The following is a 20,026-nucleotide window of genomic DNA, read 5'->3' as shown; positions in this document are numbered from 1 at the left end:
TTTACAAATATGCATGAAAGACACTCACTTTTCCCTGTGTCCATTAATATTGCTCTATATTATAATTTCTACTGATTTGTCCAGTATACCCATCAGCCTTACTGCACTGTAGTTCCCTTGATTTGCCCACAAGCCCTTTTAACACCACAGGCTAACATTAGTCAACTAGCAGTTCTGTGATATCCAAAGGGATTTTAAAGTAGGAGCTTTCACACCATCTTTGGAAACTTGGAAACTTCATCTTTCAGTTCCTCTAGATTTTTGGATAACTGTATTTGAGGATTAGGGAAAGAGGTCTTTCCAATGAGACCACTAATAAGATGACACGGGTGTGAAATCAGTTTCATCATGGGCAGAGGACTTGAGCCCAGGATTGACAGAGCAATAACTGCAAATACTGGAATTTTGCAAGGGAGAAGGGGAACATGGTTAAAATAATGGAGATATGGTGAGATAGCACGCACTACTGGAACATGGTCATAGGAGGGTACAGACTGCATAGGAAGAATAGAGAGGGAAGATGAGGAGGATATATGCTTTATGTTAAAGTACTCCTTAACTGTGCAAACCATCACTGTGAAACTGTAGACATCCCATGAGAGACAGTAAGACAATGAAGGATGTTGTGATGGGGGCTGTTATAGACCACCTGACCAAGACAAAGTAGTGAAGGTGGATTTCTACAAGTAGTAGAAAGGCAGAAATCTCTGCTGCATTAGGGAGGATTTCAGCCATGTGGACACGAGCTGGGAGGGAAACAGCACTGGGCAAGTAATGCCAGAAGTTCTTAGACTGTACTAATGACAATATTGTAATGTAAATACTGGTAAGGTAATGCTGAGTACTGGAAGCATGGATGAACTAGTGGTAAGTATGATCCCAGATGGGCCCAGATCCTCAGGCTGCAGCAGCCACATGATGTTGAAATGAAGAACCTAGTGGAAAGATGTGGAGGTAAGCAATAGAATCAGCACTCTAGACTTTGCAAGACTGGAATTCATTGTATTCAGGGAAGTGCTAGTTAGAACACCCTTGGCAGCAGCTGAGAAAGAGAAGACTGCTCAGGACAGATGATTAGGATTTAAATGGAAAATTATTGAGACCTGAGAAACAAACTACCTTGTTCTGCAGGAAGACTGGGAATTTCATTTTAGTGAAGCAGCAAACTTCTTTGATAAACGAAGAGTTTGGGGCAAGGAGGACTGACAACAAAATAGGAATATGTAACATTTCTTGGGCACTTAAGGACATTAAGCATAACAGTTCTGCATGGATGATGCAGAAGGGAATTCAGAGAAATATGTCTACCACTGAATGTGGGAGTCCACCTGGTGAGAGATGATACAAAAAGTATGCAGCACCTTTTCTGCATCAGTCTTCATAGGCAAAGCTTGTCCCCAGGCATCTGCATTTTCCATCAGAGTTTGAGAAGGAAAGGTATAACCAATAGTGGGGAAGTCTTAGCCTACTACTTAGAGAAGATGGAATTACTACAAGAAGCTGAATGTATTCATATCCATGGGGTTGGGTGTGACCCATTAAAGGATGATGAAGGAGTTTGCCCATGTAATTGCAAGGCCTATATTTATCATTAGTGTAAAATGATGACACAGAGAGAACGTCCCATATGACTGGAAAAAGGCTAATGTTATGTCCATCTTTTAAAAAGGCTGGAAGAAGAATCAGTGAAACTGTAAGCTGCTCAGTTTCACTTTAGTTATTTGGAAGATCACAAACTATGTCCTCTTGCTACTTATTCCTATGACTGTGAAGGAGAAGAAGATAACTGAGAGCAGCCAGCATGTATTTAGCAAGGGAAGTGCTCAAGCTTAACCTACCTGATTGGTCTCTATGATGAAGTGACTGTTGTCTTTTATCAGGTCTTTTCTGATAATTAGCATTCCTTTGCCCTGGACCTCTGCTATGGTATCTTTAAATGATTTTCAGTGTACTAAAACTGAACTGCTTCCCTTTGAGCTGCTATTTCTATGTGCTTTATAAACACATATCTATTGGATTTTGGAGGCTATTTTAACTCTTCCAAGGATGTTATATTACATGCATTGCCAGAAGTCAATTCTTAAACAGCTTTATTTTCAGTTATGTCCACAGCTGTATTCAAATCAGGTAAGCCAACACTGCTTTTCCTTCACACTCTAACTAGTGGTTTCATGAAGCACTTGCTGACAGTGTCCACAAATATAGTTTTGGTACTACAACCCAAAATAAAATTTGCCCATTCCGTATGGAGTAGTTGTGATTTCCTATCAGTGTTACATTCATTGCTCTAGCAGTCCAGTAGTCCTCTCTTAACTGCAGTTGGTGTTCCTGTCCTGAGAGGACAGCTGTTAAGAAATGAGGAAAGGCTTGGTGAAGGTCCCTGGAGTAGGAAACCTGAGAGACCTGAATTCCCTGAACAGCATGAGCATGGAGAAATATTAACACAGGACTTCAGTGCTGAACATGGCAAGAGTTGGAAGGAATTTAGCTTCACAATTTCCACCATTCTTGAGTGCAATCTATTGGGTATGAGCCTATTGTTCAACTAAAAAGGAAGACAGGGCCATTGTCAGTATATGTTCCCAGTAACTGAATGCCTCATCTTTCTCCAAGGATCCATGAGTGGCAGCCGAACACACAGGGAACTATGTCAGGCTTCTATTCCTATATGAAGGATTATTTTGAGAAGGTTGCGTGATCAAATCAGATATTAAATGCTCTCTAGATTATTGTATTGCACTGGACAAAAATTCAAAATTATCGCACTAATCCTTTCTTCCTAATCCATGTAAAAAGGTTAGCCTTCTGAGATATTGAACTGTCCCCATAACATATGCAGTGAGTTCAGAGATAAGCTCTGTGCTTGGATTCCAGTCTGGGGCCCAAAACATGGGTGCTGCAGTGCCACAGCCCTCTTGGAAGGGGCTCCTACATCACAGGGCATAGTCTGATGCTACATATTACACTGGACCCCAGGCATCGTTTTTCTAACCTCTTCCCTGTGTTATTCACTGAGATATTTTAATGACTGACCAGGAGGAGAATGTGTTTAGACCTGGAGGATCTGAAGAAATTTAAGTGACTAAGTTAGTCTCTTGGACTACCACTAAATTTCCTTTTCCCAAACCATCAACATTACAGAAAAACTGCCTGCTATCTCTAATGCAGTACTCTCTATACGGGCAGTACTATGTTTTTAGATTTTTATGGCACTGTGAATGTGTAAATATGTGTATTTTGATGTCACAGAAGTGCTGGACTGACTATTAGAATGCATAGTATCTGGAACTATATTCTGAGGTCATATGTGTGATTGTGTGTACAGGCACGGCAGGTAAGGGATGTTGTTCTGGGGAGGTGTAGCTAGGGAGGGGCTATGGGAGTGTCTGGATCTTCAGATTTGGCAGAAGGAACTGGTTATTTATGCAGATGATGATAGGAACAAGCAAATAGTATAAGAGAGTGAACTGTAAGAAAGCTGAGTTTCTTGGAGAACTGCTTTTTAAATGAAATATCCACAAAACCATATATTATCTATGCATGCACAAGTATGCATTTTAATTTGATACCCCAAAAGTCAGCTCAGGAATCTATTCAAGAGCTCCATTTCAATATAGAATCTCCCATTACTTGGGTTCAAGCTTCCAACTCACTGTATTTTGAACCCTCTCAGCTATTGAGTGTCCTACACAGAAACTTCATACATTTTAACTTTCTGCTTAGAAAATACCACTGAAAAGTGGGTCTTAAACACAATTATTTGCTTTTTTTTTTACACACTTTTCTGTTCCTCTCAATGCATGTGTTCCTAAAGCATCATAGATGTTATCATCCCCATTGCATGACTGAAAAGTTGTGGTATAAACATACTGAGGAATCTACCATGAGTCAAGCAGCAAATCACTGAGAGTCAGCCATAGGAATGATAAGTCTCTGCATCCAAGTTCTCTAAGTGCCTTGAGTAGTCTAGATTCTCTCCTTAACACTCTTGACAAATTATTTATAGATGTATTCACATAGTCAGTAAGATATAAAAATGTTCTAATTATATCATTCAAATCAAATGACAATTATGCCCTTAGTTTGCCAGACAATGCTTTGCCAAAGAAGGTTTGCCAGAAATGTTTTGACCGAAGAAAGGGGGAGCATCTGCAGCATCTGCAGATGAGACGCTATAAAATCTCCCAGGGACAAGTCTGGCCTGTCTCCACGGAAGGCTCAAGGTAGGTACATGCATTTTGTGAGCTTAAAGAAAGGGGACAATGTCCATGCAATATCCCATTCCAGTTCTCCCGCCTCTGGAAACCATTTCCATGAGGGAGTGCCCATCTGAACAAAAAATTTCAATATAATTTCAATGCATGTCTGTATTTTCAATCTCTAATTTGTCTCTGAAATTCCACACAGCAATAAGAAACAACTGCTATTCCTATTTTACAGGGTTGGCCAGTTTCCAGGATACAAAAGCCTTTCTCCAAAGGTAACATCCTGAATAATGCACTCCTATACAGCTGCATGAGTTCTTGTTGTAAAACCTCCTGTATTTCTGATGACTTTTATTTAGGCTAGACTATTGAAAATAGGGAAGATCTAAGAAGTGACGTAATTTTTCATTTTCAACACACTTTTAACAGGAAAGTACTCTCTTGAATATTCATCATTAAGGACCAGAACAGAGTGATTTTCTCTGGCTGTAGATTCTTTTATGAGAAGACCACAAATCTGGTGTAATTCATCAAGTTACAAATAGTCAATATTTAGAAGATGTTCTATTTACTGTTATAAGGCCTATGAGGTTTAAAAGACTAAGTCTTGCTTTTGAGTGGAAGTTAGGTAATTGTAAGTTAAAATCAAAGTGGATTTCAGTGTTTACTTCTAAGACATTTCCTGGGATAATAGCTAGCAATTTATTAGATGAAAAGCATGGAGTTTTCTCACTGATATGGATTTTATTATTATTCTCAGTGATCCAAAACCTTTTTTTCTGCACCAAACCGCTCTGCTGACGTGCTTTCAATAAAGTGCAGCCATGGCCTCTGCAGACTCTGAGATGGCTGCCTTTGGGGAGGCGGCTCCTTACCTCCGAAAGTCAGAAAAGGAGAGAATCGAGGCCCAGAACAAGCCTTTTGATGCCAAGACATCGGTCTTTGTGGCACATCCTAAGGAATCCTTTGTGAAAGGGACAATCCAGAGCAGAGAATCAGGGAAGGTCACCGTCAAGACTGAAGGTGGAGAGGTGAGTAGAAACAAGGCCGAAGGACACCATTTGATTCCCACTCTGAGCTCTTAGCTGACATACATGGATCTTTTGTTACCTTGGTAGACCCTGACTGTGAAGGAAGATCAAATCTTCTCCATGAACCCTCCCAAGTATGATAAAATCGAGGACATGGCCATGATGACACATCTCCATGAACCCGCTGTGCTGTACAACCTCAAAGAGCGTTATGCAGCCTGGATGATCTACGTAAGTACCAGCAGCGCTCTTCCCTTGGCTAGCTGGGAGGAACTGCTCTGGAAGTGGCTAAGTGGAAGCCAACGTGCTGTCTGCCTTCCTCACAGACCTACTCGGGTCTCTTCTGCGTCACTGTCAACCCCTACAAGTGGCTGCCAGTGTACAACCCGGAGGTGGTGTTGGCCTACCGAGGCAAGAAGCGCCAGGAGGCCCCTCCACACATCTTCTCCATCTCTGACAATGCCTATCAGTTCATGCTGACTGGTGAGTGCTTAATTTCCTCTGAACTGCTATTACAATGAGGTATATGCGGAGGGAAATGTAGAGTATCTCTGGAAATATTCTACAACACTTAAAATACCTTATCTTTGAAATTAATGGAAGATCAATGCACTTAGCTGTAATGGTCTGCGTGAGGTCCCTGTTACAATCAATAAAGACGTGGACTTAATGAAAATAATCACAGAATGGTCATGGTTGGAAAGGACCTCTGAGATTGTCAAGTCCAATCATACACACATAAAAAAACACCCAACAATCTCGGCCACTAGAGCATGCCCTGAAGTGCCATATCTATATGTTTCTTAAATTCTTCCAGGGATGGTGACTCAACAACCTCCATGGGCAGCCTATTCCAGTGCTTGACCACTCTCTCAGTAAAGTAATTCTTCCTAATATCTAATCTAAACCTCCCCTACTGCAACTTCAGACCATTTCCTCTGCTCCTGTCATTATTCCCTTGGGAGAAGAGGCCAACACCCACCTCTCTACACCCTCCCTTCAGAAAGTTGTAGAGGGCAATGAGGTCTCCCCTCAGCCTCCTCTTCTCCAAACCAAACACGCCCACTTTCCTCAGCCTCTCCTCGCAGGACTTGTTCTCCAGACCCCTCACCAGCTTGGTGGCTCTAATAGTCTATAAGGAGTAAATTCAAAGGAAAGAAGACACCTATTTGCTGGTGTAGACTTTACTGACTGCAATGGGATGTTACATATATGCATAGTTTTATTTATCTTAATCACTAAACTAGTCTCAGTCAGAGAGTGCAGAGTACAGTAATATCACACATATCTTATAAACGATGTGTCTACAGCTAAGTCAGGAACAGTGTGGCGAGTAGGGCCCGAGAAGTGATCATCCCCCTGTACTCGGCACTGGTGAGACCCCACCTCGAGTACTGTGTCCAGTTTTGGGCCCCCTACCACAAGAGGGACATTGAGGTGCTGGAGCAGGTCCAGAGAAGGGCAACGAAGCTGGTGAGGGGTCTGGAGCACAAGTCTTACGAGGAGAGGCTGAGGGAGCTGGGGTTGTTCAGTCTGGGGAAGAGGAGACTGAAGGGCGACCTTATAGCTCTGTACAAGTACCTGAAAGGAAGCTGTAGAGAGGTGGGGGTTGGTCTCTTCTCCCAAGTTACAGATGTCAGGACAAGGGGCAATGGCTTCAAGTTACGCCAGGGGAAGTTCAGGTTAGATATTAGGAAACATTTCTTTACTGAAAGGGTTATCAGGTATTGGAATGGGCTGCCCAGGGAGGTGGTGGAGTCACCATCCCTGGAGGTATTTAAGAAACGTGTAGACCTGTTTCTTCAGGGCATGCTCTAGTGCCCAAGATTATTGGTTTGTTGTGGGTTGCTGAGTGGGTGGGTGATGGTTTTTTGGTTTGGTTGTTGTTGTGTGTTTAGGTGGTGGGTGGTGTGGGTTTTTTTTTGTTTTGTTTTGTTTTTTTGTGGTTGGACTCGATGATCTCTGAGGTCCCTTCCAACCACCACAATTCTGTGATTCTGTGAAGTCAAATTTGCAAGCATCAGTGCTAACAGGTTAAATAGAGTATCTCTGCATTGAACAAGTACATAACCTTCACTCGATTTTTTTGCAAATGGTATTTATGATGAAGAAGATGACGGTGGTCTAAAGTACATACAACCTTTAATGATCTACGTAACTCCTGTACTGGTCTATGCAACTGTAAATCAATTGCACCTAACGGTGAAAAGTAAATCTCAGAAAATATTGTCAAGGAAAAAAAATAAAGCTTTTAGCATTTAAGTTGAATGGCTTAAAAAAAATTCTTTCTGCTTTCTCCTCTTCCTTCCACCTCTTATTTTCTCTTCCCTATGTGTGCATTAAAATCAAAGATGTGCAGGATTTTAGATATTCTTTTCCTGTTCTTTTGTTAACAAACTGGGAAATAGATCCAGAATAGAAAAATGAAAAATTAACTGTCTATGTATGACCTCAGGAATACATAATTTCTATACATATAAGGGTTCAAAAAAAAAAAAAAAAAGATTTGAAAAATAGTGAAAGAGGTTGGTCAGATGATATTTCTGTTGCTCGTGACACCTTCAAATTTTCATAAGTTTACTCAAGAAAATTTTAGCTTAATGATGTCAAAGCCCAACCTAAATATTTTCATTATATATATATTTACCTAATAAAAGAGAAATACATTACCTGATGAAAAGACAGCATCTTGAAAGGCATAAGACTACAAAAGCTACTCTGAAGTGACGTCTTCACTGATTCAATTGATAATAACTGAAGTACTGCTGGGAGCATCAGAAGTACCCACTAGAATTCCCAGGGTTTTTCATTGTCTTCCATCCCTGAACCCTTTGGAGGCTTCAGTTAATATTTTTCTTCTAGTTTTTGAGTTCTTTGTTATTCATGAGTATTAGGAAAATCTTTTTTATCACTGTCTTCTCACAGATCGCGAGAACCAGTCGATCCTGATCACGTATGTACACCCCCTGCTCGGGTCTCTGCGGGGCTGCCCGGTGCCAGGGGACCTCCTGCCTGACCACACGCTCTCTGCTTCTCTCTTTGGTTGGACAGCGGAGAATCCGGTGCCGGGAAGACTGTGAACACAAAGCGTGTCATCCAGTACTTTGCAACAATTGCAGCCAGTGGGGAGAAGAAGAAGGAGGAGCAGCAGTCAGGCAAAATGCAGGTGAGTCAGGAAGAACATACTGAACATTCAATGTGTAATTGTCATGTCAACTAAAAAATGTAACTGAGTAATTATGATCCTGCAGGGAACGCTTGAGGATCAAATCATCAGCGCCAACCCACTGCTGGAGGCCTTTGGAAATGCCAAGACCGTGAGGAACGACAACTCCTCACGCTTTGTAAGTTGTTACTTTGGACAAATCCCTCCTCATTGTAGCAGTAGTGTTGGGCTAGTGGTATTCTCACATAAGGTGATGGCAATGAAATGCATCTGGGTTGAAATGCTGCTTCTTCTCCTTAACAGGGCAAATTCATCAGAATCCACTTTGGAGCCACAGGCAAACTGGCTTCTGCTGACATTGAAACCTGTAAGAGACTCTCCTGGCCTGATCCCATTCCTTTTACCTGTTCCCAATTCTTGTGGTAACTCTGTCCTACCTTCCATGACAGATCTGCTGGAGAAGTCCAGAGTCACCTTCCAGCTTAAGGCAGAAAGAAGCTACCACATATTCTATCAGATCACCTCCAACAAGAAACCAGAGCTAATTGGTAGGAAGGTTACTAATTTTTTGAGCAATAGCTCATTGTGTCATCTGGAAAGCTAAAGTAAGATTATTTTTTTCTCTTGTATTGCTTTCAGACATGCTCCTCATTACCACCAACCCTTATGATTTCCACTTTGTGAGTCAAGGGGAAATCACTGTTCCCAGCATTGATGACCAGGAGGAGCTCATGGCTACAGATGTAAGTAATTTACAGATGTAAGTAAAACAGGTCATCTGGTGGATGTGAGCCCTGTTACATATACATTTCCTTCACTGTTTCTGTTGCCAGAGTGCCATTGACATCCTGGGCTTTTCTGCTGATGAAAAGACGGCCATCTACAAGCTGACAGGGGCTGTCATGCACTACGGGAACCTGAAGTTCAAGCAGAAACAACGAGAGGAGCAGGCAGAGCCAGATGGCACAGAAGGTATCAGCAGATTCAGCATACTTTCCAAAAGATAATGTCTTTGTCATCAAAAGAACCACTTAGGCATATTTCAGGCCTTAAATATGCAAAAGTGTAAACAAAACCAATATTTGTTCAATGGCTAGATGAGAGTTAGAACATGTATCTCATGTAATGATACATGTCATTTTATTCTGGCACTACTTCATAAGAGATCTGACGTACACTGACAGGAAGGCAGGAGGCATGTATGTTAATTCCTGTAAGATAATTAGTTATGTTTTCATTGGAATACACCTTGCAATCTCTGCTGTACTGTGGAGTAGTGAAGTGGTTCAGCTCTAACAAGGTGGGAGACTGTGCTCCTATTTACTTGCACCTATTGGGGGAAACTCTGATGTGAGATGTGAATTTGATTAGTCTCTATCACAGCAGGAAGTACAATCCATGCCTCCAGGTCTCTGAGTGATGAGTCCTCTTGCTATACGACTAGAAAGTGTGAAGTCCCATAGTCACGCTTAAAAAGGATGAAAGCAATCTTGAAGAACATTTGTAGAAACTGAAGCTCAGAAAGTGTTGCAGAGTCTGAATCCTGAAGACAACAGAGAAATTAACTTTGTAGCTTTGATTCTCATCATTTTTGTGTAACAGGGAACATTGCTGTTACTTTTGAGACAGTTCCTCGAGGACCATATTTCAGGAATTCTTCAATATTTATTTCTCTCTTACTCCTTTCTGGTGTTTAGTGGCTGACAAGGCTGCCTACCTGATGGGTCTGAATTCAGCTGACATGCTCAAGGCCCTCTGCTACCCCAGAGTCAAGGTGGGGAATGAATATGTGACCAAGGGTCAAACTGTGCAGCAGGTAGGAAAAATGTGGTAGACTTGGACCATGCTTTAATGGTTCCTGTTGATTCTTCTCTGCTATCTATAGCAACCTCCAAACCTTTCTCCTTTCTTTAGGTGAACAATTCAGTGGGTGCTCTGGCAAAGGCTGTCTATGAGAAGATGTTCCTATGGATGGTTGTTCGCATCAACCAACAGCTGGATACCAAGCAGCCCAGACAGTACTTCATTGGTGTCCTGGACATTGCTGGCTTTGAGATCTTTGATGTAAGGAACACAGTTTTCCTAGTGTTTTCATAAGACAATTGAGAGTAATCTGAATTTTGAGACACATTTTTAATAGAAGTTAGTATCTTCCTACACTTATTTGCAGGGCTTTTGGAATCACTCTTTTAATTCCCCCCTAAAAAAACCAACAACAAAACTCCACGGATGAGGTCCTGAAGAGCAAAGGTGCCCAGGAAGGCTGGTCATACTTCAAGGAGGAACTCTTAAAAGCACAGGAAAGAGCCATACCCAAGTCCCCCAAAAAAAGCAGGAAGGGAAGAAGACCAGCCTGCCTAAATAAAGAGCTTTGGGTGGAGCTCAAGAACAAGAAGAAGGTTTATGATCTTTGGAAAAGGGACCTGGCAGGCAAGGAGAAATACCAGGCAGCAGTGAAGATATGCAGGGGGAAAATTAGAAGGGCCAAGGCTCAAGCTGTACATAAACAGTAAGAGAAAGATTAGGGATAATGTGGGCCCACTGATGAAGGAGATGGGCACCCTAGCAGTGGAAGACACGGAGAAAGCAGAGTTGCTGAATGCCTTCTTTTCTTCAGTCTTCACTGCTAAGGCTGCCCCTCATGAATCTCTGGCCATGGAGGCAAGGGGGATGGTATGGAGAGAGGAAATTTTTCCTCCAGTAGAAGAGGACCAGGTTCGGGAGCACTTGGCTGAACTGGACATTCATAAGTCCATGGGCCCTGATTGGATGCACCCGCGAGTGCTGAGAGAGCTGGCAGATGTTATCGCTGGGCCACTCTCTGTCATCTTTGAAAAGTCATGGAGAACAGGAGAGGTGCCTGAGGACTGGAGGAAGGCCAACATCACTCCAGTCTTCAAAAAGGGCAAGAAGGAGGACCCTGGGAACTACAGACCAGTTAGTCTCACCTCCGTCCCTGGGAAGGTAATGGAGAGACTCATTCTAGATGTCATCTCCAAACAAGTTGAAGAGCCGGGGGTTATTGAAGTGGGCAACATGGGTTTACCAAGGGTAAATCATGTTTGACCAAACTGATAGCTTTCTATGATGCTATAACGGGTTGGTTGGATGAGGGGAGGGCAGCAGATGTCATCTACCTTGACTTCAGCAAGGCTTTTGACACTGACTCCTATAACATCCTCATTGGGAAACTAAGGCAGTGTGGGCTGGATGAGGGGACAGTGAGGTGGATTGAGAACTGGCTGTGTGACAGGACCCAAAGAGTAATGATTAACGGAGCAGGTTCAAGCTGGAGACCTGTAACCAGTGGTGTCCCCCAGGGGTCAATACTTGGTCCAGTCCTGTTCAACATATTCATCAGTGACCTGGACGAGGGGACAGAGTGTATCCTCAGCAAGTTTGCTGATGATACCAAACTGAGAGGGGTGGCTGACACCCCGGAGGGCTGTGCTGCCATGCAGCGAGACCTGGATCGGCTGGAGAGCTGGGCAAGGAAGAACCTCATGAGGAAAAGTGTAGGGTCCTGCACCTGGGGAAGAAGAATGTCAGGCACCAGTACAGGTTAGGCGTGGACCTGCTGGAGACAAGTTCTGAAGAGAAAGATCTGGGGGTCCTGGTAGACAGCAAAATGACAATGAGCAGCAGTGTGTTCTTGTGGCCAGGAAGGCCAATGGAATCCTGGGCTGCACAGGGAAGAGTGTGGCTAGTAGGTCGAGAGAAGTCATTCTCCCCCTCTACTCTGCACTGGTGAGGCCACAACTGGAGTACTGCATCCAGTTCTGGGCTCCCCAGTTCAAGAGGGACAGGGAACTACTGGAAAGAGTCCAGAGAAGGGCAACGAAGGTGATTCAAGGATTGGAGCATCTCCCTTATGAAGAAAGGCTGAGAGAGCTGGGACTCTTTAGCCTGGAGAAGAGAAGGCTGAGGGGAGACCTTATCAATGCCTATAAGTACCTAAAGGGTGGTTTGAAGGAGGAGGGAGCCAGACTCTGTTTAGTGGCTGCCAGTGAGAGGACGAGGGGCAACGGGCACAAGTTGGAACATAGGAGGTTCCACTCAAATACGAGGAAAAACTTCTTCACGGTGAGGGTGACAGAGCCCTGGAACAGGCTGCCCAGGGAGGGTGTGGAGTCCCCTTCTTTGGAGATTTTCAAGATCCGCCTGGATGCAGTCCTGAGTAACATGCTCTAACATGCTCTCGGCAATCCTGCTTCAGCAGGGGAGTTGGACTAGATGATCTCTATGGTCTCTTCCAACTCCAAAAATTCAGTGAAATTCAGGGATGGGGCAGCCACAGCTTCCCTGGGCAACCTGGTCCAGTGTCTCACCACCCTCACAGTGAAAATATCTTCCTGAGATCTAATCTAAAGCCACTGAAGCCATCTTGAAGCTATTAGCCCTCATCCTACCACTATATGCCATTCTAAAAAGTCCCTCTCCACCTTTCTTATATGGCCCCTTTATATATTGGAAGGCCACTCTAAGGTCTCCCTGGAGGCTTCTCTTCTCCAGGCAGAAAAACCCCAAGTCTCTCACTCTTTCTCAGAGGAGAGGTACTCCATCCCTTTGATCATCTTCATGGCCCTCCTCTGGACCTGCTCCTATAGGTCCATTTCCCTCTTATGCTGAGGACTCCAAAGCTGGACACAGTACTCTACGTGGGGTCTCACAAGAGAGGAGCAGAGGGGCAGAATCACTTCCCTGGACCTGCTGTCCATGGTTCTTTTGATGCAGCCAAGGATACGGTTGTCTTTCTGAGCTGCAAGTGCACATTGCCAGCTCATGTTGAGGTCCTCATTAGCCAACACCCCCAAGTCCTTCTTCTCATCACACTCCTGATTTAAAGTATCAGCCATGATGAATTAGGATTTCACAATAAAACATCTTGATATTATTGCTCAACCTTGAAAAAGTTATGTTATTTTTTTATGTCTGGCAGTTCAACAGCTTTGAGCAGCTGTGCATCAACTTCACCAATGAGAAACTGCAACAGTTCTTCAACCACCACATGTTCGTGCTGGAGCAGGAGGAGTACAAGAAGGAAGGAATTGAATGGACATTCATTGACTTTGGGATGGACCTGGCTGCCTGCATTGAGCTGATTGAGAAGGTAACATTTCTGTTCAAGTGTATTATATGTTGGATCTTCCATTCTTGCCAAGAGACATACTTAAGATGCATGTGAGAATACTCTGGCTTTTTCAAATATATACCCTGTGAAACTGGCAAGAGGGTAGAAGTGTTTCTGGATATCATATTCAGATTTCAGGACTATTGGTTAGAGTATTCATTTCCAAATTACAAAATAAAGTTATACAAAAGACTACCATGTTCTGTAAGTAAAGAAGTTTTATGGAGAGGATAATATTTTGCAATGTTGTTCATTTACAAATGAAACAGCAACACTGAAAATACTTGAGCCTTAGTTAATTTTCTCTAACTTATTGCTATGAAATGCCCAGCACTCTCTTGACTCCAGGATCTAACCAACCGAGGAATGTCAGCTTTCTAATCTGTTTCTCCCTCCTGTCTGTTGTAATGTCTTCCAGCCCATGGGCATCTTCTCCATCCTGGAAGAGGAGTGCATGTTCCCCAAGGCAACTGACACCTCTTTCAAGAACAAGCTCTATGATCAGCATCTGGGCAAGTCCAGCAACTTCCAGAAGCCCAAGCCTGCCAAAGGCAAGGTTGAGGCCCACTTCTCCCTGATTCACTATGCTGGCACGGTGGACTACAACATCACCGGCTGGCTGGAGAAGAACAAGGACCCCCTGAATGAAACTGTCATTGGGTTGTACCAGAAATCATCGCTGAAAACACTGGCCTTACTCTTTGCCAACTATGGTGGAGCAGATGCAGGTCAGCTCTGTGAAAAATTATATTTTCAGTTTGGGACAATGTTGATATAGACTTAAAGCAGTAAAAAATTAAAGTTGTTTTGTGTTCTGTAGTTTCCAATTTGTAGCACCTATATTTTAATACTTTTTTCTTTTATGCCATTTGCAGAGGCTGCTGGTGGTGGTGGCAAGAAGGGTGGGAAGAAGAAGGGTTCTTCTTTCCAGACTGTTTCAGCTCTTTTCCGAGTACAGTACTGCATTTGTTTTCTCTTAATAATACAAAGAGAGGGAGTGAACTAATATTAAATTTGAAAGGGCTGTTTTGCACTGCTATAACAGTGGTAAAATTCTTTGGAAATTCCACATCAGGCTTCCCAGGATCAGTATCAATATTATTAATATGTCATGTTCAAAAATAAGCATTCAGTCTTTAAATATCATGAGAATCCTGGATTCTGGTTGTTGGGTAGGGTTTTTTTTTTGGGGTGTTGGGTTTTTTTTGAGAGGATATAATTCAGATCTTTTTACTTTTATGTCTTTGGGTCAGACTAGAAATATAATTTTAGCATTCCTACATTTCTGTGAGTTTGATAGGTTGGGGAATTGAAAGTCTCCTTATAAACATTTTACAAGGATTTATTTATCTTATTTGAAAAAAAAAACCACTACTTAAGTAGATTGATTTTAGAAAACAGGAAATGAAAAATATAAAAGTTAATTTCTTTGTGCAAAAGTGTGAAGTTTTATATTAGTTTACACTTGATCAATAGCAAGATAGTAGTATTTCAGTCTGTAAAAATGGTGTTCAGTGTCTTCAAATAGAAGAAATATTTGGTTTCTGTGTCTTTTCCTGAGTGTTCTGAAGCCCAGCTAAGTCATAAAGGTATTACCATGGGTTTAGTGCATCAAGCACTAGACACAGAAAACTGACATTACTAATTTACCCCTCTAGGAGAACTTAAACAAGCTGATGACCAATCTGCGGAGCACTCACCCCCATTTTGTCCGTTGCATCATCCCAAATGAAACAAAAACACCCGGTAAAACCCTCAAGCAGAAAGAGAAATTGCATACATCTATTTCCCTCTGTGCTGGAAATGATGGTACTCATTTACATTCTGAATTTCTAGGTGCCATGGAGCATGAACTGGTGCTTCACCAGCTGCGGTGTAATGGTGTGCTGGAAGGCATCAGAATTTGCAGGAAAGGTTTCCCCAGCAGAGTTCTCTACGCTGACTTCAAACAGAGGTAAGAGCACTGCACTTCTCCGCACCATTACAAGCAATGTTGGTTCATTCATATAGGTCCATTCAGGCTGGACTCTGTTGTCAAAAATAGCTATATATGAGCTGGTGGGTTGTTTGGAAAAACAGCCTTGTCATCCTCTTTCTATTTTCACAGATACAAGGTGCTTAATGCCAGTGCCATCCCAGAGGGACAGTTCATTGATAGCAAGAAGGCTTCTGAGAAGCTTCTTGCTTCAATTGATGTGGACCACACACAGTACAAATTTGGTCATACCAAGGTACAAACCCTCCTTGACTCATTCACTCTGTGCCTGTGCTTTGTCTACCTGACAGTGATGTGCTGCAACATTCCCTTTCTCAAGGTGTTCTTCAAAGCTGGGCTGCTGGGACTCCTGGAGGAGATGAGAGATGAGAAGCTGGCACAGATTATCACCCGCACCCAGGCCAGGTGCAGGGGCTTCCTGATGAGAGTGGAGTACCAGAGAATGGTGGAGAGGAGGTAGACATTCCTCATCTTCACCTAAAATCACTGTACTTGGGGGAAGTGTTGGCACTTGTCATACTGAAAATATTCAATGTACATTTGAATTATTCTTCAGGGAGTCCATCTTCTGCATCCAGTACAATGTTCGTGCATTCATGAATGTCAAGCACTGGCCCTGGATGAAGCTGTTCTTCAAGATCAAGCCCTTGCTGAAGAGCGCCGAATCTGAGAAGGAGATGGCCAACATGAAACAAGAGTTTGAGAAAACCAAGGAAGAGCTTGCAAAGTCTGAGGCAAAGAGGAAGGAGCTGGAGGAGAAAATGGTGGCCCTGCTGCAGGAGAAAAATGACCTGCAGCTCCAAGTGCAGGCGGTGAGTTTATCACCTTTAATTTATCACTCAGAAAAGGAGTCTATACCTCCAGACTGTTCTTTATGAGGCAAAAAGTCAGACTCTAGAAGACCAAAAGTCAGATATCTGGTGAATTATCCATCATATGTATGTTAAGTTGAGGAAATCAGCTTCTGGCAGTGGTGTGATTAGCACTCTGACAGATAGTGCAAAGAAACAGGGAGCGCCAAGTGGGAGTTAGGGCTCTTGCACTTTCAGAGGAAGGAGGCCGATACAGCTAGCCATCAGGAATTACTCAGAGCAGAGTTTTGGCTGAAGCCCCAACTCCCTCTGAACAGGTGAGTCCTGCAGGGTTCTCTGCATCTCACCAGGATGTAGAACAATGAATTCATTTTGGAGAGTAAATGAAAACCAGAGTTGAAAGTGATACTCGTGAATTCAGGTGCAAGAAGAGACATCCTTCTTTTGTTTAATAACTAGAAGTTAATCATTAACTCTGTAACTGGAAAATACAGCTGCAAATTTCTCCTTAATCTAAGACTATAGACTCAGAGTTCCTGTTTCCAAGAAAAAGTCACACCTTCCGGGGATGGGACAGGGTTGTTCTTCTTCCCTCAGTTGTTAATTACACAAAAGAGCTCTGTGTGCTTTAGGTGTAACCTGTATGAATCAATGTCATAACTGAAATTTATAATGAAGCAGAAGTTTTCAAGTTTTTTGAACATTGTTATTTTTTGCATCTCTAATCCGGATTTTCTACAAAAATATCCTGTGGTGGTAAAATTATTAATATTTAAGATTTATAGGTCTGTTTAAGAAGTTATCTTTATTAAAAGAACATTCCTTTCCACTAAAACCCATCTTTCCATAATGTACTTGTGTTGGGGTCCCCATTCTGGGGAGCAGAATTTAGAACACATCAGACAGAAGCTTTTTTAACTATAAACACTGTGAGAGAATATTTGGGCAGCATGTCCCCCTCTACTCCCCTTTTCTCTGCCAATTGATTGTCGAGACCAAACCTATAAACTCTATTAGATAAAAAGAAAGTGGTGAGGAAAAGCAAAAGTTTTAATGTTAACAATGCCTGGTAACCATCTACTTAAGTAGCTGCAACATTCTAAGGAATCAAAGAGTAAATGTGACCTCATCTATCTGATGATATCCCTGCTCATTGCAGGGCCATTGGACTAGATGACCTTTAAACGTCCTTTCCAACCCAAACGATTCTACAATTCTATGAAATAACATGACAATATGGAGAGACTGGCTCTTGGTGGAGCTTACAGGAGTGGCACACTTGGTGTTATATTACCTCAGAAGCGAGGAGTGGGAAGCATTCACGGACTGTTAGCGTTTAGCTGAAAGGAACATTCTTTTAGTAAAGATAACTTCATAGCCAGATCCCTCAATCTGGCTAATTTTACCACCGCAATCCTATGAACCTTGTAGACATACAGAACTTCACAAAATAGAATATTGCTTAAAAATATACACAAAACTATTTGATATTCAAATAACATCTTATAAAAGTCATCTTAATCTACTGATTAAATTACTTGTTAGCAACTAAAATGGGAACACTACATTAATTACCCAATTATTTGAACATTCCCATAGAAAATGGGTGTTACCTATTTTTTCCCTACTATATGGAGAAAAATCAATACCCCGTTGGACCTTCTTATAAGATATTTACCATTCAAATTCATTTGGGACAAAACAAATTCATTACACCAAAAGCCCACCAAAGAACAAGATGATGTGGTTGTCAGCTGAAACCAGCATATACCACTCCAGACACAGTATGGAAGGATGACACAAAGGTATGCGATTTACAAAGGTAAGGCTCCACTTACACAAGCAGCACTCTTAATACATTTAGAGATAAAGTAATCTTCTTTCTATTAAATTATTGCTGAGACTACCAGAGTTTTTATTCCCAACATAATAATGGGTTCAGAATGATTCAGTTACAAAAAGAAAGATTGAATATTCTCTGAAGAGTATGTCTCCAAGACTTTTCTCTACTAGGTAAATGAGAAATTCTCACACCTACCACATTAGGAGACAAAAAAGTTTAGGAATCAATATTGTTTCCAGCTGACGAGATGTATAATTCACCTAAGAAAAAAGGAAATATTAACAATCTTGAGGAGAGGCCAACTTCAGGCCATATTTTAAGAAGTTTGCATAGAAAGGTTCAGAAAACAAATGAAGAGTATCTGTGTCTTCCCACCAGGAAGCAGACAGCTTGGCAGATGCTGAGGAGAGGTGCGACCAGCTCATTAAAACCAAAATCCAGCTGGAAGCCAAAGTTAAAGAAGTGACTGAAAGGGCAGAGGATGAGGAAGAAATTAACGCTGAGCTGACAGCCAAGAAGAGGAAACTGGAGGATGAATGTTCAGAGCTGAAGAAAGACATTGACGATCTTGAGCTAACACTGGCCAAGGTTGAGAAGGAAAAGCATGCCACAGAAAACAAGGTAAGCCCACAGCGAGTCACATAAAGGGCCAAGACATCACTGCTGTGATGGTAAAAGTCCGAAGATGTCACTCCTAGAGAAATGGCCTGTTTTGTTACACAGAATAAAGTTTTAAACAAGGTTTTTTATGTGCACTTGCTCCCTTCTTCTCAAAGGTGAAAAACCTCACAGAGGAGATGGCAGCCCTGGATGAGACCATTGTGAAGCTGACAAAAGAGAAGAAAGCCCTCCAAGAGGCCCATCAGCAGACACTGGATGACCTGCAGGCAGAAGAGGACAAAGTCAATACGCTGACCAAAGCTAAGACCAAGCTGGAGCAGCAAGTGGACGATGTAAGCACACAGCCATACAGCAAGAACAGGACCGGTACGGACTTAGACCTGGCTGGTAGAGCACTGATGGCCTTGTTCTCTTTAGCTGGAAGGGTCCCTGGAGCAGGAGAAGAAGCTGCGCATGGACCTTGAGAGAGCTAAGAGGAAACTCGAAGGAGACCTGAAGCTGGCCCATGACAGCATAATGGATTTGGAAAATGATAAGCAGCAGCTGGATGAGAAACTGAAGAAGTGAGTGTGGCTGTGGGGCACCTGAGTGCTGGGCTGGTGGACTTGTCTGTGTTCTTTGAGCTCTAACGTGGTTTGCTTTGCCCAAAGGAAAGACTTTGAAATCAGCCAGATCCAGAGCAAGATCGAGGATGAGCAAGCCCTGGGCATGCAGCTACAGAAGAAGATCAAGGAGCTGCAGGCAAGTCTCTGTTCCTTCCCCTCTTTCATCCAGTCTTGGGTCAGGAAGGAGAAGGGCATGGGTGTGAGGGGTGCCTAATGTTCCCCAGGCGCGTATTGAGGAACTGGAGGAGGAAATTGAGGCAGAGCGAACCTCTCGGGCAAAAGCAGAGAAGCATCGTGCCGACCTCTCGAGGGAGCTGGAGGAGATCAGCGAGCGCCTGGAAGAAGCAGGAGGGGCCACTGCAGCTCAGATGGAGATGAACAAGAAGCGTGAGGCAGAATTTCAGAAGATGCGTCGCGACCTCGAAGAGGCCACGCTGCAGCACGAAGCCACGGCTGCCGCCCTGCGGAAGAAGCACGCGGACAGCACGGCCGAGCTCGGGGAGCAGATCGACAACCTGCAGCGAGTGAAGCAGAAGCTGGAGAAGGAGAAGAGTGAGCTGAAGATGGAGATCGATGACTTGGCCAGTAACATGGAGTCTGTCTCCAAAGCCAAGGT

At 42.9% G+C, this 20,026-nt stretch overlaps 1 protein-coding gene across 1 annotated transcript in view; it reads left to right on the top strand.

Moving 5' to 3' along the window:
* Positions 1–5,029: 5,029 nt before the first annotated feature.
* LOC106900563 (myosin heavy chain, skeletal muscle, adult-like) overlaps positions 5,030–20,026 on the top strand; it is a 17,561-nt gene continuing 2,564 nt past the window's right edge. The window contains exons 1-25 of the mRNA XM_014962650.1: positions 5,030–5,236; positions 5,324–5,467; positions 5,563–5,719; positions 8,162–8,189; positions 8,288–8,402; positions 8,488–8,580; positions 8,706–8,769; positions 8,852–8,950; positions 9,042–9,145; positions 9,236–9,374; positions 10,100–10,218; positions 10,317–10,466; positions 13,342–13,512; positions 13,952–14,261; positions 14,409–14,485; positions 15,192–15,279; positions 15,370–15,487; positions 15,641–15,764; positions 15,849–15,985; positions 16,086–16,341; positions 18,563–18,805; positions 18,961–19,137; positions 19,223–19,368; positions 19,456–19,546; positions 19,635–20,024. Coding sequence (XP_014818136.1) covers positions 5,030–5,236; positions 5,324–5,467; positions 5,563–5,719; positions 8,162–8,189; positions 8,288–8,402; positions 8,488–8,580; positions 8,706–8,769; positions 8,852–8,950; positions 9,042–9,145; positions 9,236–9,374; positions 10,100–10,218; positions 10,317–10,466; positions 13,342–13,512; positions 13,952–14,261; positions 14,409–14,485; positions 15,192–15,279; positions 15,370–15,487; positions 15,641–15,764; positions 15,849–15,985; positions 16,086–16,341; positions 18,563–18,805; positions 18,961–19,137; positions 19,223–19,368; positions 19,456–19,546; positions 19,635–20,024 — 3,747 coding nt within the window. The remainder of the gene's footprint in view (positions 5,237–5,323; positions 5,468–5,562; positions 5,720–8,161; positions 8,190–8,287; positions 8,403–8,487; positions 8,581–8,705; positions 8,770–8,851; positions 8,951–9,041; positions 9,146–9,235; positions 9,375–10,099; positions 10,219–10,316; positions 10,467–13,341; positions 13,513–13,951; positions 14,262–14,408; positions 14,486–15,191; positions 15,280–15,369; positions 15,488–15,640; positions 15,765–15,848; positions 15,986–16,085; positions 16,342–18,562; positions 18,806–18,960; positions 19,138–19,222; positions 19,369–19,455; positions 19,547–19,634; positions 20,025–20,026) is intronic.

Source organism: Calidris pugnax, unplaced genomic scaffold, assembly GCF_001431845.1.
Source record: "Calidris pugnax isolate Ruff unplaced genomic scaffold, ASM143184v1 scaffold470, whole genome shotgun sequence".
In the NCBI taxonomy this organism is placed as follows: Eukaryota; Metazoa; Chordata; class Aves; order Charadriiformes; family Scolopacidae; genus Calidris; species Calidris pugnax.
Note: the sequence above shows the minus strand (reverse complement) of the source record. Positions and strands in the feature narration are given on the sequence as shown.